Source organism: Pipistrellus hanaki (assembly GCF_964339955.1).
Source record: "Pipistrellus hanaki genome assembly, chromosome: 6".
NCBI classification, from domain to species: Eukaryota; Metazoa; Chordata; class Mammalia; order Chiroptera; family Vespertilionidae; genus Pipistrellus; species Pipistrellus hanaki.
In genome coordinates, this window is record NC_140508.1 from 36,096,141 (window position 1) to 36,111,323 (window position 15,183).

At 34.5% G+C, this 15,183-nt stretch overlaps 1 protein-coding gene across 1 annotated transcript in view; it reads left to right on the plus strand.

Annotated features, from left to right (window-relative positions):
* ITCH (itchy E3 ubiquitin protein ligase) overlaps positions 1-15,183 on the plus strand; it is a 75,118-nt gene that overhangs the window by 52,649 nt on the left and 7,286 nt on the right. Inside the window, exons 15-23 of the mRNA XM_084888549.1 lie at positions 1,599-1,671; positions 3,046-3,117; positions 5,979-6,067; positions 7,698-7,857; positions 8,119-8,252; positions 8,661-8,801; positions 11,207-11,327; positions 11,700-11,804; positions 14,735-14,831. Of these exons, the coding sequence (XP_084744675.1) occupies positions 1,599-1,671; positions 3,046-3,117; positions 5,979-6,067; positions 7,698-7,857; positions 8,119-8,252; positions 8,661-8,801; positions 11,207-11,327; positions 11,700-11,804; positions 14,735-14,831 (992 nt within the window). The remainder of the gene's footprint in view (positions 1-1,598; positions 1,672-3,045; positions 3,118-5,978; positions 6,068-7,697; positions 7,858-8,118; positions 8,253-8,660; positions 8,802-11,206; positions 11,328-11,699; positions 11,805-14,734; positions 14,832-15,183) is intronic.

Sequence of the window (15,183 nt, forward strand, 5' to 3'; positions counted from 1 at the left end):
TAACTCATTTTATATGGTTTTTATAACCCTGATACCAAAATCAGACAAAAACATTTTAAAAAAATATTTTTAGTAATCTTTATGTAAACAGAGGTGTAACAATCTTTAACAAAATAACAGCAAATTAAATTTAGCAAGATAGAAAAGGAATATTATACTATCATCATGTGGAAAATATCCCAGGAATGCAAGATTGATTTTACATACAATTTTTTTTCTCAGATGAGAATAAAAAAATCAATCAGTGTAATTTACCACATTAATAGATTAAAAGAGAAAAATAATGATAATTTGACGAAAGCACTTGACAAAATACAATGCTAATTTATGATAAACTCTCAGCTGCCTTGGAAACTTTATTACCTGAGAAATAATATTTATAAAAGACCTACAGTCAACATCACACTTAAGATCAAGAATAAGACAAGAATATGTTCTTTCACTACTTTCATTCAACATTGTATTTGTAGTGCTGTGAGATAAGAGAAAGAAAGAAAAAAAATAGATTGGAAGGGAAAAAGTAAAACTGTCCTTTTTTCACTCAGATAATTTTATACATATAGAAAATCATAAGGATTCTAGAAAAAAACACTTCTAGAATTAGTAAGTAAATGTAACAGTATTGTTTGATACAAAGTCAATATACAGAATTAATTGTATTTCTATATTGAGCATTTAAAGAATGAAATTAAAAGTATTCCAGAGGAGCCGAAACCGGTTTGGCTCAGTGGATAGAGCATTGGTCTGCGGACTCAGGGATCCTAGATTCGATTCCGGTCAGGGGCATGTACCTTGGTTGCGGGCACATCCCCAGTAGGGGGTGTGCAGGAGGCAGCTGGTCGATGTATTTCTCTCATCGACGTTTCTAGCTCTCTATTCCTCTCCTTTCCTCTCTGTAAAAAATCAATAAAATATATATTTTTTTAAATAAAAATAAAAGTATTCCAGGGGAAACATGACTTTCAGGGGGAGCTTTATTGTAGCTCCATGATGTCATCAGTGATCGAGGCTTTTTTCTTTCTGTTCTACTATCCCACACCTTGAACTGTATCCTCAGTTACCTCATGGTTTATGATAGCTGTTGAGACTTCAGCTGTCATAATTATACTGCAGGCTGGAATAAGAAGAACAAATTGAAAAGAGAAGAAAATATTTTCCACATCTCTCAGCTCTCTTTAAAAGAGCCTTCCTCGAAATCCTACACAACACTTCATTTACAACTCATTAATCATTGTTAGTCTCACAGCCACACTGGGAAATGTAGTCTTTATCATAGGTAACAGACTGTCCAGGTAAATATCAAAAGTCTGATTTAAGGACAAAGGAGAGAATGGATCTGAGGGATAGACTTACTTTACCTAGTCCTGTTCGATTTGGCTGTATATAAGAGAAAATCCCATAACATTGGCTTTCAAAAGATGAAAATTTATTTGTGTCTTTTACTTAAAAATTATCCTAGGAAATAAAAATTTTAAAGGGTGGTAGTAGGATTAAGCTATACTAGTGTGTTTTGAATTTGACTGCTGAATACTGAGGGAGTGTGGTATTTTGCTTTCCTTACAAGCAGCTATATATGTCATACTTCTATTTTTCCTCAGAGACAATGGACCCCAGATAGCCTACGTACGGGACTTTAAGGCAAAGTTTCAGTATTTCCGGTTCTGGTGTCAGGTTAGTATTGGGTCTGTATTTCTATACTCCCTTTCTTTTGTTTTGGTTGCTTATATTACAATCAGTGATTATGAAAATAATTAACTCATAACAAAGCAGGTAAAATGGGAAACATCAGAATCTCTTTCTCCTATTTTTATTTTTTAATTCTCACCAGAGGATATTTTTTCCATTCATTTATTTATTTTTTCAGAGAGAGTGGAAGGGAGGGGAAGACACAGTGAGAGAAATATCTATGTGAGAGACACATCAATTGGTCGCTTCCTACACGCACCCTGCAGGCAGGAAATGGAACCTGACGCTGAGATATGTGCCCTTGACCAGAATTGAACCCAGGACCCTTTAGTCTGTGGGCCGAACTGGCTAGGGCTCCGTCTCCTATTTTTAAGGCAAAGAAATAGATCTGTCAGATAATTTGTGGCTTTCTTTTGTCCACAATAATAAATTTGAAACCATTCAAATAAGAAAACAGTGCTATTCTCTTTCCAGTACTAATACTAATTCAGATTGCAAAAATCCTCAAATGAGCCGAAACCGGTTTGGCTCAATGAATAGAGCGTCGGCTTGGGGACTGAAAGGTCCCGGGCTCGATTCCGGTCAAGGGCATGTACCTTGGTTGCGGGCATATCCCCAGTAGGGGGTGTGCAAGAGGCAGCTGATTGATGACTCTCTCTCATTGATGTTTCTAGCTCTCTATCTCTCTCCCTTCCTCTCTGTACAAAATCAATAAAATATATTTTTTAAAAAATAAAAATTAAAAAAAATAAAAACTCCCAACAAACAACCCCCCCCCCCCCCAAAAAAAAAATCCTCAAATGAGTTAAAAAATTTTCTGATGTATAAATTATAACTGTCTCCTTTCATAGCTAGCATTTGTTAGATATAATCATATGTGTATCATTTTAATAGATGCAGATACATATGTATGGTTATATTCAGAGTATTTTTCTCAAATGAGATAAAATATTTCTGATATGTAAATATTTACCAAATTATTTCATTATGGGTTCTAAATAAAATTAATGTACTATTTAAAATGTTAACTATGATGAATATTTTTAAACTTCAAACTTATAATTAACTAGACAAGAATAATCTGAATTAATATTTTGAAAATAAAATTAAAGATTTGACTCAGTAAGCTGTGTGCATATGAAATCTTGTTTTTCCTCTGTATTTTATATATATTAAGTGATATGTAATTAGCATGAAGGCTCACAAATGCATGGTTAAACATTATTGAATATAGAGTCATATTCAGAGTCTACTTGTTTTAGTAAGCTAAAATAAAAGTAAATAAAACTTTATCCTTTTGGTTTTGTGATAAGCCATTTTAAATGGTGAGAGTTGACTTAAGTCATTTTTATATTTCAGCAACTGGCAATGCCACAGCACATAAAGATTACAGTGACAAGAAAAACATTGTTTGAGGATTCCTTTCAGCAGGTACTGTTTGATTCACACTCAATGGTTTGTCCCCTGGCTGCCAGCCCAAACTTTGGTGTTGGCAATTTAATCTAAACAGTTTGGAACTTTTTGAGTTGGAGTCCTTGAATTTTTAAGTCTAATCTCATTGCTAGCTACCTTACTACTTAAAATTTAGGAACATTCAGATAGTTTTGTACTTTTGAAAGATCAGAGTAACTTAAAAGTGATTAGTGAATTTCCGGTTTCTACTAATATTTTTAAGCTAAATGGTTAATTTGATATAGATACTTAAGTAAGAAAATAAGCTTTTGGTAGACAAAAGTCTGAAAATATCCATATGAACATTGGACAGAGAGAAAAGAAGTTGGGAAGACTATAGTTTTTATAGTTCTGTAATACTTGCATTTTTACAATAAACATGGTACTCCTATAATTAAAATATTTTTATATAGGAAAGTGGTCATTAGTTCTAATATCTAAAAAAAAGATCTTTTCAGAAGTCATCAATTATATATAAAAATTTTTATTTTTTTTAGAGAGAGAGAGAAGAAGGGAGAGGGCATAGAAAGATAGAGACCCCCTGCATGCCTCCCCTGACCTGGAATTGAACCAGAGACTTCTTGGTTCCTGGATTGACGTTCAAACACTGAGCCACACTAGCTGGGCAACAAATTATTTTAGTTGTCTTAAGAACCAGAGTTAATTTATTATTTATTTTGCAACTTTATTATCCAAATGCAACTAACTGTTAAGTGAATATGTTGTAGGGAAGATTAAATGATCATTGAAAAAATGTGTTAATATGAAAACATGCAGTTAGTCCCTGTTTCATGATGTGGATGTGAGTCTTTATTATTAAGCCCCTATGATAATTGTGATAGTTACAGCTTCCAATGCCAAACTGAGTGCAAAAAAAAAAAAAGAGAGATTGTCTGAGATAGCTGACAGTATCTGACTTCCTTTCAGAAATAGGTATTTTGATTTCCTAATGGAACTTCAGTTATTAACACTGAAAGGGGAAAGCCAGTTGGCATCCTGCTGAGTAGGAACAGACAGCTTTTAGCAGCAGAGCTGACTAAGGCTATTTAAAGAATTATATTGATTCCCTTGATCAATGTGAGTTTCCAACGCCATTCACTACTCCAATTGTTACCTTTTTCTAATTTTTATATTAATAGCTACTGTGTGTCACTGAGTATGCAGACTCTGGTGGGCCACTTTCTTCGAACATAACTTGCTTATAGCAATGCTGAAAAGTAGCAAAACATGATTGTACCTTTATCTTTTGGCTTCTAAAACTAGAGGCTTTTGCAGAATGACAGACAAGATAGTGCTAAAATAGTTGTTTAAAATTGTCATCTTATATTTGACATTTACTGAATTAAATATGAAATTTAAAATGAAAAAAAATTGATTGCTTTGGAAATGTGACAAGTTGACAGCAAAATTAGCTTCAGATTTCTTTTGATAACTGTTGGATAAAGTTGTTTTGGGAAGTAAGTGCTTTTTTAACATAGCATGACTGCTTATGAGGAAAATTGAAGGATAGAATTTTTCCGCTTCATATTAAACTTTTGTTAAAGGATAAAATTTAAAGACTAGAGGCCCATTGCACGATATTCCTGCAAGAATAGGCCTTCCTTCCCCTGGCTTCACTCCCAGCTGCCTGGGAGCTAGCAAGTCCTCGCTTCTGTCCAAAACACCATTCCTGTAGCTCCCTCTGCCATCCCCTCTCCCCCTCATAGCAGGCATCCTGCCCCTCCCAGCCACTCCGCACCTGCATATGCAAATTACCCCGCCATCTTTGTTGAGTTCATTTGTATACTCACTCTGATTGGCTGTGGGCATAGCAGAGGTATGGTCAATTTACATATTTGTCTATTACTAGGTAATAGATTTTTTCCAGGGAACAGTGAATCTCCAGAGATATCAGTGATAGCCCTAGGGTTTGGGGAGGAGCCATGAAGACAAGGAATAGCCAAAGAGAGCAATTTTTAACCTTTTGTTTTGTATTGCTATATGTCTAGCCTGTGGTACTTATAGAATAATTGGTCACAAACATGGCATAAGCATTGCATTTTTTGTTACATCTAAAATTTTCTTTTTTGAGTGAGATATGAATTTATAAAAGTGATATATCTGTTTTGTGGGAACTGAGAGAAGCCCTGGCATAAGCAAATTACTGAGCCTCTTTGGAATTTAAATGTGAGTGTTCATTCATATCATTTCATAAAATAGAGGCATTGTGTCAACTTCTCTCTCTCCCAGCCCTGCCATTTTTCTTTTAAGAGTAATAATATTTGTAATGTTCTACAGGCCCCATTTTTGGCAGGTAATTAAATAATTTTCTAGAGAAAGAACCCAAAGCTCAATAATGGTACTGTCCTTCAAAGATAAATATGATCTTATTAACTACTGTAGTGGGACACAAAATTCGAGTAGTTTTCTAGGTATTTATAAGTTTCTACTGAGAATGTATTTCCAAAGTAAACTTGATCCTCTCTGCAGCCACTGGTTTTCATTTTCAAGTTCGCCAGTTAGCTATTATGTGTACCTTTTGGCTGCTAAATCCAAATTTACCAATACAGAACCATAAAAAGCTCTTCACCTCTGACCAGGCCGACAGTTAACTGCTCTAAGCAAGTGAGAGAAGCAACTTTATAAGTGAATAGTAGGGTGATTTAAAAGAAAATTAATATGTATAAATACATATGAAACATTAATGTATTTTGTTTATGTGTGGTGTTGATTAGAGCACAAACAATTCTATGTCAAGGGGAATTTAAGTATCCTATAATGAAGGAGATTTCAAACTTAGAGGTGATAGAATGGTGTTTCAACAATTCTTTTAGCAATTATTTTGCTTTATTGTTTTGTAGATAATGAGCTTCAGTCCCCAAGATCTGCGAAGACGTTTGTGGGTGATTTTTCCAGGAGAAGAAGGTTTAGATTATGGAGGTGTAGCAAGGTAGTGATAATATGAATACTCAGAACTTAGTTCCTTTCCTCCAAAGGTATCATTACACTTTGCTTGCAAGTATTATTTTCTCAATCTTAATATTTCAGGAAAATGAAATGTAGGAAATTATTGTACCTTTATTATGCTGCAGCTGTAGAATTTCGACACCATTAATTCAGAAGGTAATTCTGAGGTATTACCAGTTGGTTTCACCCATATCAGTCATTTAGTCCTCAGAGTAACACTGTGAGAGAGAATTTTATAGGTAATAATGAAGTTGAGACTCACCTAAGGCACATATCTAAGTTGTGAAGCTTGGGTGCAAATTTTGTATCACAACCAGAAGCCAGTGATATATATACTACCTCATGTCTGTTCCACAAGCATGAAAGACCCTATAGTGATCAGATCATTTTCCCCATCACAGATTTTAGATACAGATAATAGTCACTCAATTTCCGACTCAGGTTAATATATCTGTTTTGAGAATAGAAGACTCTAAAATAGGAGTTTAAATCTGCTTTCTTAATAATGGAGCTTCCAGTCAAATCCTAGTAGGTAGACTGAAGCAAGAATGCTTTGCTTATTCCCTACAATATAGCATATCAGGTTAGAAATTTCCTTAGCAGTAGCACTGTGGAAAAGCAAGGACTTTGGAGTCAGGACTGGATTTGAGTCCTTTTTCTGCACTTATTACTATGAACTGGGGCAAATATTTTTATCTGTAAAATTACCTAGTGTGTGCACTAAATGATGGTTACAATTTAGTTTTTTTATTTATCACACTTCACAGTGTTTGAAGTACCCACAAAAAATATGAGTAGAAACATTTAATTTTGTATGGAATAAAGATATTGTAATTTAGGAGGAGGGCCATTTTTTATTCTTAATTAGAGCATGAACTAGCATTAAAGTATAAGCAGTTACCATGAAACTAACAGAAAAGAAACCTCAGACACAAGATTATATCACTTGTATTACCCCAGATCTGCTCTGTCTACTGTTCCATCAGACCCATCTACCTTTCATAATTAGTACCAATAATCTTATGTTAATATTGGTTGATCTTCTCACAGCATTTACATTTGAGTTTCTCAGGGCATCTTTCTAATGAATGAGTGGCTTGAATTAAGTGTTTCATTGCCTCTATAAAATTGGATTGTTTTTCATATTTGTCTAGGATTTAGAGAGCAGTGGTACTTGATGGGGATCACTATGGAACTTAGAAATCAATAGAATAATATTAGATTCTCTTCAGCTGCTCTACCCACATGGGTCAATTGGTGAAGTTTAAACTTGGCTATATATGATATTTTATTGATCCTAAGACTAACATTTTCATATTTTAACATCTCTGAAATTGGGATATGTATCACAATTATAATTGGGGGGGAAAGTTTTAGTAGTTGTTTTAAAGGTGATGGTGTCTTAAATTCTTGGAAATATAATAGGCAGTGTATAAATTATCATCTCTGTAAAATAGTTGTCAGAGTGAATAGAAGCAATAAAATCAACATGGTAGTTTAGGAAACTATCACTAGCTGAAGAGTATAAATTTCTAACTTTGTAGCACTGCCCTTTGATTTGTTGGCATAGTTACTTACACAATTTTTCACCCAAATTTTTCTTTTTATTTCAGGGAATGGTTCTTTCTTTTGTCACATGAAGTGTTGAACCCAATGTATTGCCTGTTTGAATATGCAGGGAAGGATAACTACTGCTTGCAGATAAACCCCGCTTCTTATATCAATCCAGATCACCTGAAATATTTTCGTTTTATTGGCAGGTTTATTGCCATGGTAAGTACAGGAGAAGAACTGTGTGTACTTTGCTAACTCAGCAACACTAAAGCATTGTTCATTAACTTTCTCATTTGGAATTTTGTCTTCATTAAGACATTTCTAAGATTGGGTTTGTTATATTTGCCCTTTTTCTAGAAAAATGTCATAAGAAATCATATAACAAGGGAGCCCTTTTTAAATGACGAACTCACCTAGCATTCTGAAATACAATGAATATCATAAAATTATCTTAAATGGAATTGTTTGTTTCTTTCATAGGCTCTTTTCCATGGGAAATTCATAGATACAGGTTTTTCCTTGCCATTCTACAAGCGTATCTTGAACAAACCAGTTGGGCTCAAGGATTTAGAATCTATTGATCCAGAATTTTACAATTCTCTCATCTGGGTTAAGTAAGTTTTGTGTCCATTTATTTTATCAAAATATAATCTGTATACTTTTATTATAGTGTTGATATCTAAACTTTAACTGCCACAGTTAACTGCCACAAAATTTTGAATTTAACTTAAAAAGATCTGCTGCTTGCGTCTGTAGACACTTACGGTATACAAAATAAAAATATAATTAGTTTATTGAATTTAAATGGTTTATATTAAACCTGTCATTATTCAATATGATAAATTTTTATAGAAATAATGCCTAGGATCTTCAAAAATATGACTTGAGAGCGTAATTTTTAATTTTTCTTGTTATTTTGACATTATAATTTAATAGTAATTATTTAAGACCATAGTCCTTTAGTTAAAACCTTTTATATATTTGGATTAGTATAACAAATAGTGTTAATTTCATTTGTGCAGAGAAAACAATATTGAGGAATGTGGTTTGGAAATGTACTTCTCCGTCGATAAAGAAATTTTAGGTGAAATCAAGAGTCATGATTTGAAACCCAATGGTGGCAATATTCTTGTAACAGAAGAAAATAAAGAGGAATATATCAGGTGAGAGAGAATGTTCCTTTTGACATAGTTTCGCCCTACATTGATAATTGCCTAATAATCCTAATGGACAATACTTCATAAAATGATTTTTTACTTTTTAACTAATCATGAAAACTGATCTATTAAGAACATGAATGATCACTTTTTTAACCTTGTAAGTATTGAGAGAGGAACAAGAAAAGTGCTATGGGAAGTCAAAAGAGGGAGACATCATTTCATCTAGTTGTAATCATGGAGTAAGTAGTCGATGTTTTTTCATTTGAGCCTTTCAGTTGTATAGAAATCAATAAAAGTTATGAGCAAAGAGATGGAGGCTGGAAAGCACAAATCACAGACAGTATCAGGGAAGAATATCCATGGTTTGTGAGGTACTGTCATGCAGCTCAGAGTTGATATCCCGTTCTGCCATGTCCTGCATTTCAGAAGCCAAAGAAAATGAATCTTTGGAAGATGTGGAGGCTAGTAAGTTACGATAACCTTTAAGAAAATACTTAGAACAGTTAGCCAGGTGGTAGATTGGAAACCAGATTATAAGAAATTAGGAGTAAATTTAGTAGACAGTCTAAATTTCGTCTTCAACGAATCTGGCAACAAGAAAATGAGAGAATTAGACAGATTTTTGTGGAGGCAGCAAGGTAGAGTGACTATTCTACAGGTAATTCAAACTAAACCTTACATAAAATTAGTGTAGCGGATATACTAATGGGTTTCTTACCACCTTGCTGGTATATTTTTAACTTAATCAGAATTTTGAAATTTATAAAGTGATAGAAAATAATTTTGGTTATATTAAAACCTTTACTTTTTCTCCAAAAGTGGTTATTTTAATGGTAGAGGTAGTACTAGATAACTCTTTTAAATACCAGTTCCATACTCACTATGCCATGTAACATGTCATTGATAAGCATCTCAAATTTATATGCAGATATTTTCATGGGGGATTTGTAAGATCTGGTAAAATTTATAAGTAAAATGATGGTTTTTAATATATCCTCTTTGCATTGGTTCAGACTTTTAGTCTCAAGAGTTTTAAGTTCATTCACATATTCTTGACACCAATTCAGGGTTAGATTTCATATATGTGCTTCTTGAGTTCTAGTTTGGGTATCTTGCCTGCTTTTCTACTCTTTAAATATTATTATGTTCATTCCAGCTTTCTTTTTTACTTTAAAAAAATATATTTTTATACATTTCAGAGAGGAAGGGAGAAAGAGAGAGAAACATCAGTGATGAGAGAGAATCATTGATCAGCTGCTCCTGCATGGCCCCCCATTGGGGGTTGAGCCTGTGCCCTAACTAGGAATTGAACAGTGACCTCCTGATTCATAGGTTGATGCTCAACCACTGAGCCACACCAACCAGTCCAGCTTTCTTATTAGTATTTGCATGGTATATCTTCCTCCCATGTCTTTGTAATTAAAATATGTTTATTATAAGCAGCATGTTCCTTGGTATTGCTGTTTTTTATCCAGTTTGATCATTTTTACTTTTTAATTGCATTTTTTTAAATGCACTCAGTACATTTACATCACATATTGTTATTGATGATTAGACTTAAGTCTGCCACTTTGCTATTTGTTTCTTATTTTTCCCAATTTTCTTTGTTCTTTCTTTTCTGCCTTCTTTTGAATTAATAGTATAATTTTTACTCTTCCTTTTTTAATCTTTTCTGGTTAACTATATCTCTAATTTTCTTAGTGAGTGCTCTAATGATTATCTATATAGTGTCCATCATTGAACTGGTAGCTATGACTCTCACTGATAACAGGGGGCAGATGCTCAATGCAGGAGCTGCCATGATGCACACGGACCATTTAAAAAATGGCACCATAGCCAAAACCGGTTTGTCTCAGTGGATAGAGCATCGGCCTGCAGACTGAAAGGTCCCGGGTTCGATTCCAGTCAAGGGCATGTACCTTGGTTGCGGACACATCCCCAGTAGGGGGTGTGCAAGAGGCAGCTGATCAATGGTTCTCTCATCGATGTTTCTAACTCTCCCTGTCTCTTCTTCTCTGTAAAAAATCAATAAAATAAAATTTAAAAAATATTGATAAAATAAAAATAATAATGGCACCATAGCCGAAATTAATTCTCTGCTGAGAATCTCCATCTCTTTACTAATTTTTTTCTATCTTGTTATGTTTTTTAGAAAGAGACCTCGTTTTGTAGAGATACATACTAAAATATTTGTTTAAAATGAATTTATATTTAGAGTATGGGTAGTGGCATAATGAAATAAGATTGGCATTGTATTGCAGCTGGGATATCTATATTTGGGGTTCATTATATTTTATATATGGAGGTTTTCATAATAGTAAAATTTTTAAAATTATATTTGTACTCGGAATTTAAACGTAACATCTAAACTTGCTGACAGCTTTTTTAAAAATATATTTATTTAACAGAATGGTAGCTGAATGGAGGTTGTCTCGAGGTGTTGAAGAACAGACACAAGCTTTCTTTGAGGGTTTTAATGAAATTCTTCCCCAGCAGTATTTGCAATACTTTGATGCAAAGGAGTTAGAGGTAATAAGTTTTTCTTCTTTCCTTTGCAGCATGCTGATAAATAATGCCTTCAGTTGTCTGCTTTCAACTCACTTTCCAATGGCAATATTTTTATGTAGTCAGGATATTTAAAATCATATAAAAAGAATTAGCTAAAAAAGTATTACTATCAGAACCTCTCTATAATGAGTGGCTTATTTACCTGAATCTGTTCATATATGATACATCCGAAACTTAACCTTTTAGAATATTATAGATACAGTTATTGATACATGGTTACAATCCATAGCCTCTTGATTAGTTTGTTTTTTTAATGTTTGTTCTTATCTGTGTCTTATCTATGATAAATGTACAATTATCTATAGAAATCATTTGTCTTTTTCATTTCAAAAGGTCCTTTTATGTGGAATGCAAGAGATTGATTTGAATGACTGGCAAAGACATACCATCTACCGTCATTATACTAGGACAAGCAAACAAATAATGTGGTTTTGGCAGGTTTGTCTCGCTTTATTTCTGTTGACAAACACACCATAATTTTTTAGAAATGTGTTTACCATATATGAAAAGTTACATAAAAAAATATACCAGTATATTCTGATCCCTCATTCCATCCTATGCAATATAATAAATGAACATGGATTATAGCACCATCCTTTAAAGACCATTGCCAAGTAAGCTATACATACCTTTCACCTTTGCCCAGAGTATAACTCCAGATAAGATGCTTTGGAATTTGATAGAACTGTCTATAAAATATGGTTTTCATCATTCATACCTCATTAAAAATTACATAATGTTTAGAAGGCAAACTTAAGAGACTTTGTTTGGAATCATACTGGTGTCTCTTCAAAAAAATGTTGATTATAGCACATAAAAAGATTTTTAACATTACTAATAATTAGAAAAGTGTAAATCAAAATCACAGAGAAAAAACAATCATCCTTGGTAAGGATGTGGAGAAATTGGAACTTTCTGCATTACTGCTGCAAATACGAAATGTACACAACTGTGGCAAAGTTTGGTGGTTTCTCAAAAAGTTAAACATAGGATTAATATATGATCCAGCCATGGTTGAAGTGTCATCCCATATACCAAAAAGTGGCAGGTTCGATTCCCAGTCAGGGCACATACCTGGGTTGCGGGTTCAGTCTCCAGTTGGGGCACATATGGGAGGCAGCTAATCGATGTTTGTCTCTCTATTTAACCTTCTCTTCCATTTTTTTTCTCTTTCAAATCAATGGACATATCCTCAGTTGGGGAATTTTTTTTAAAATTAACATGTGATCTGGCAATTCTACTCCTAGGTATATTCAAAAGAATTGAGAGCAGGGACTCAGATACTTGTATACCAATGTTCATAACAGTATTATTCACAATAGCCAAGAGATGGAAGCAATCTAAGTGTCAATCAACAGATGAATGGTAAACAAATTATGGTATATACATACAAAGGAATATTACTCAGCCTTAAAGAAAAAGGAAATTCTGCCCTAGCCAGTTGGCTCAGTGCATAGAGCCTTGTCCTGTGGATCAAAGGGTCCTGGGTTTGATTCCGGTAAAGGGCACATACCTCAGTTGCAGGCTCTTCTCCAACCCAGGCCCTGGTTGGGGCGTGAGCAGGAGGCAACCAATTGATGTGTTTCTCTCACATCAATGTTTCTCTCTGTCTTTTCCTCTCTCTTCCACTCTAAAAAAGATCAATGGAAAAATATCCTTAGGTGAGGATTAAAAAAAAAAAAAAAAAAAAAAAAGGAAATTCTGACATGGGCTACAACATGGATAAACCTTGAGGATATTATGCTAAGTGAAATAAGCCAGCCACAAAAGGACAAATACTGTAAGATTCCATTTATATGAGGTACCTAAAATAGGCAAATTCATAGAAACAGGAAGTAGAATAGAGGTTATCGGGCTGGGGAGAGGGGAAGTGAGGCAGTGGGAAGGTAAGTTTAATGCATTCAGAGTTTTTGTTTGGGAGATGATAAAAAAAATGTTCTGGAAACGTGATAATTACACAACAGAGTTAATGTACTTAATGCCATTGAATTGTATGCTTAAATGGTAAATATTTGTAATAAATATTGTACCACAATAAAAAAATTGTTTTAGCCTTGGCCAGTGTTGCTCAGTTGGTTAGAGCATTTTCTCATACACTGAAAGGTGCCAGGTTCAATTCCTAGTCAGGGCGTACGTATGCCTAGGTTGTGGATTCAATCTCTCGTTGGGGCATGTATCAGAAGCAGCCAAGCAGTGTTTAACTCTCACATCAATGTTTCTCTCTCTCTCTGTCTGTCTCTCCTTCCCCTTCCTCTCTCTAAAATCAATTAAAACATTTAAAATTAATATTTTTTAAAAATTCTGATATTCACTTAGTCATAAGAAACGTAGATGAACTAAGCTTCTGTAACACTGGATTTGGATTATAAAACACTTGATAAGTAGTACAAGATATCTATCCTTTTTTGAAGAACATGTTTTTATTGATTCTTAGAGCAAGGGACAGGGGAAGAGAGAAACATCGATGTGAGAAACATCTATCAGTTGCCTCCCTGGCGCACCCTGACCAGGGATCAAACCAGCCACCTTTTGGTGCACAGGACAGTGTTCAACTGAGCCACACAGGCCAAGGCAGATCAAAATTATTCTTTACAAGAAAATACTTGGTTGAACCAAAATACCTGTGCTACAAGATGAAAGCACCCTTCAGAAATCTACTGCTTTTAATCAGAGTTATTATATAGGAGTTAAAAGCCATATAATTCTGGTAACACTTAACTATACCTTCAAATTTAAAGACATTGAGAAAAGGAGGTTATTAGGGTAAATCTGGATCAGAATCCTATGATTTTTATTTCATTTGTTCATAAATTCAAAAATCTATACTGCCTCAAGCTCTGTGTCCTCTGTAATGAATGTCCTATAGGGCAGGCAGATGTGGGTGGGAAAGGAGATGCTGTTCTAGAACTGATCTTGAAACGACACGAGTAGGGAGCTCTTGGGCTCAGGGGGCCTCTTTTTCTGTCTCCCCTAAGGATGTGGTCCTCAGATTCACAGAGCGGAAGGCTAGAGGGGCTTTGACCAACATAGAGAAGGTCCTCCATCCACAGCAGTGGATACCGTCATTATTCTATTCTACTCCTAGGTATATTCAAAAGAATTGGGAGCAGAGACTCCCAATTCTTTTGAATATACCTAAATGAACACTGGGAGTTCATTTAAGAATTTTCTTGCGATTCCTAGTCAGGGCACATACCCAGGTTACAAGCTTGAGCCCCAATAGGGGCATGTAGGAGGCAACTGGTTGATATTTCTATCCCTCCCCCGCTTCCTTCCTAAAATCAATAACACATTTAAAAAAAAATATTTTTCTTGTGTATTATGTTAAACATATGACCTATATTTCTCTTTAAATGTGCTGTTAACAGTTTGTTAAAGAAATTGATAATGAGAAGAGAATGAGACTTCTACAGTTTGTTACTGGAACCTGCCGATTACCAGTTGGAGGATTTGCTGACCTCATGGGTATGTATACAAGATTTCTTTTTCTATAGAAAACATTGACACTGCTGTTACATCATTGTGTATACAACTTATCAGAAATAGAAATAAATATAGCCATTTTCTTAAATAGTCATAGTTAACCTGTATTTGTCTAAACTTTTTTTTTTTTTTAATATATTTTATTGATTTTACACTGAGAGGAATTGAGAGGGATAAAGAGCTAGAAACGTCGATGAGAGAGAAACATCGACCAGCCGCCTCCCACACAGCCCCCACCGGGGATGTGCCCGCAACCAACGCACATGCCCCTGACCAGAATCGAACCCGGGACCCTTCCGTCCGCAGGCCGACACTCTATCCACTGAGCCAAACC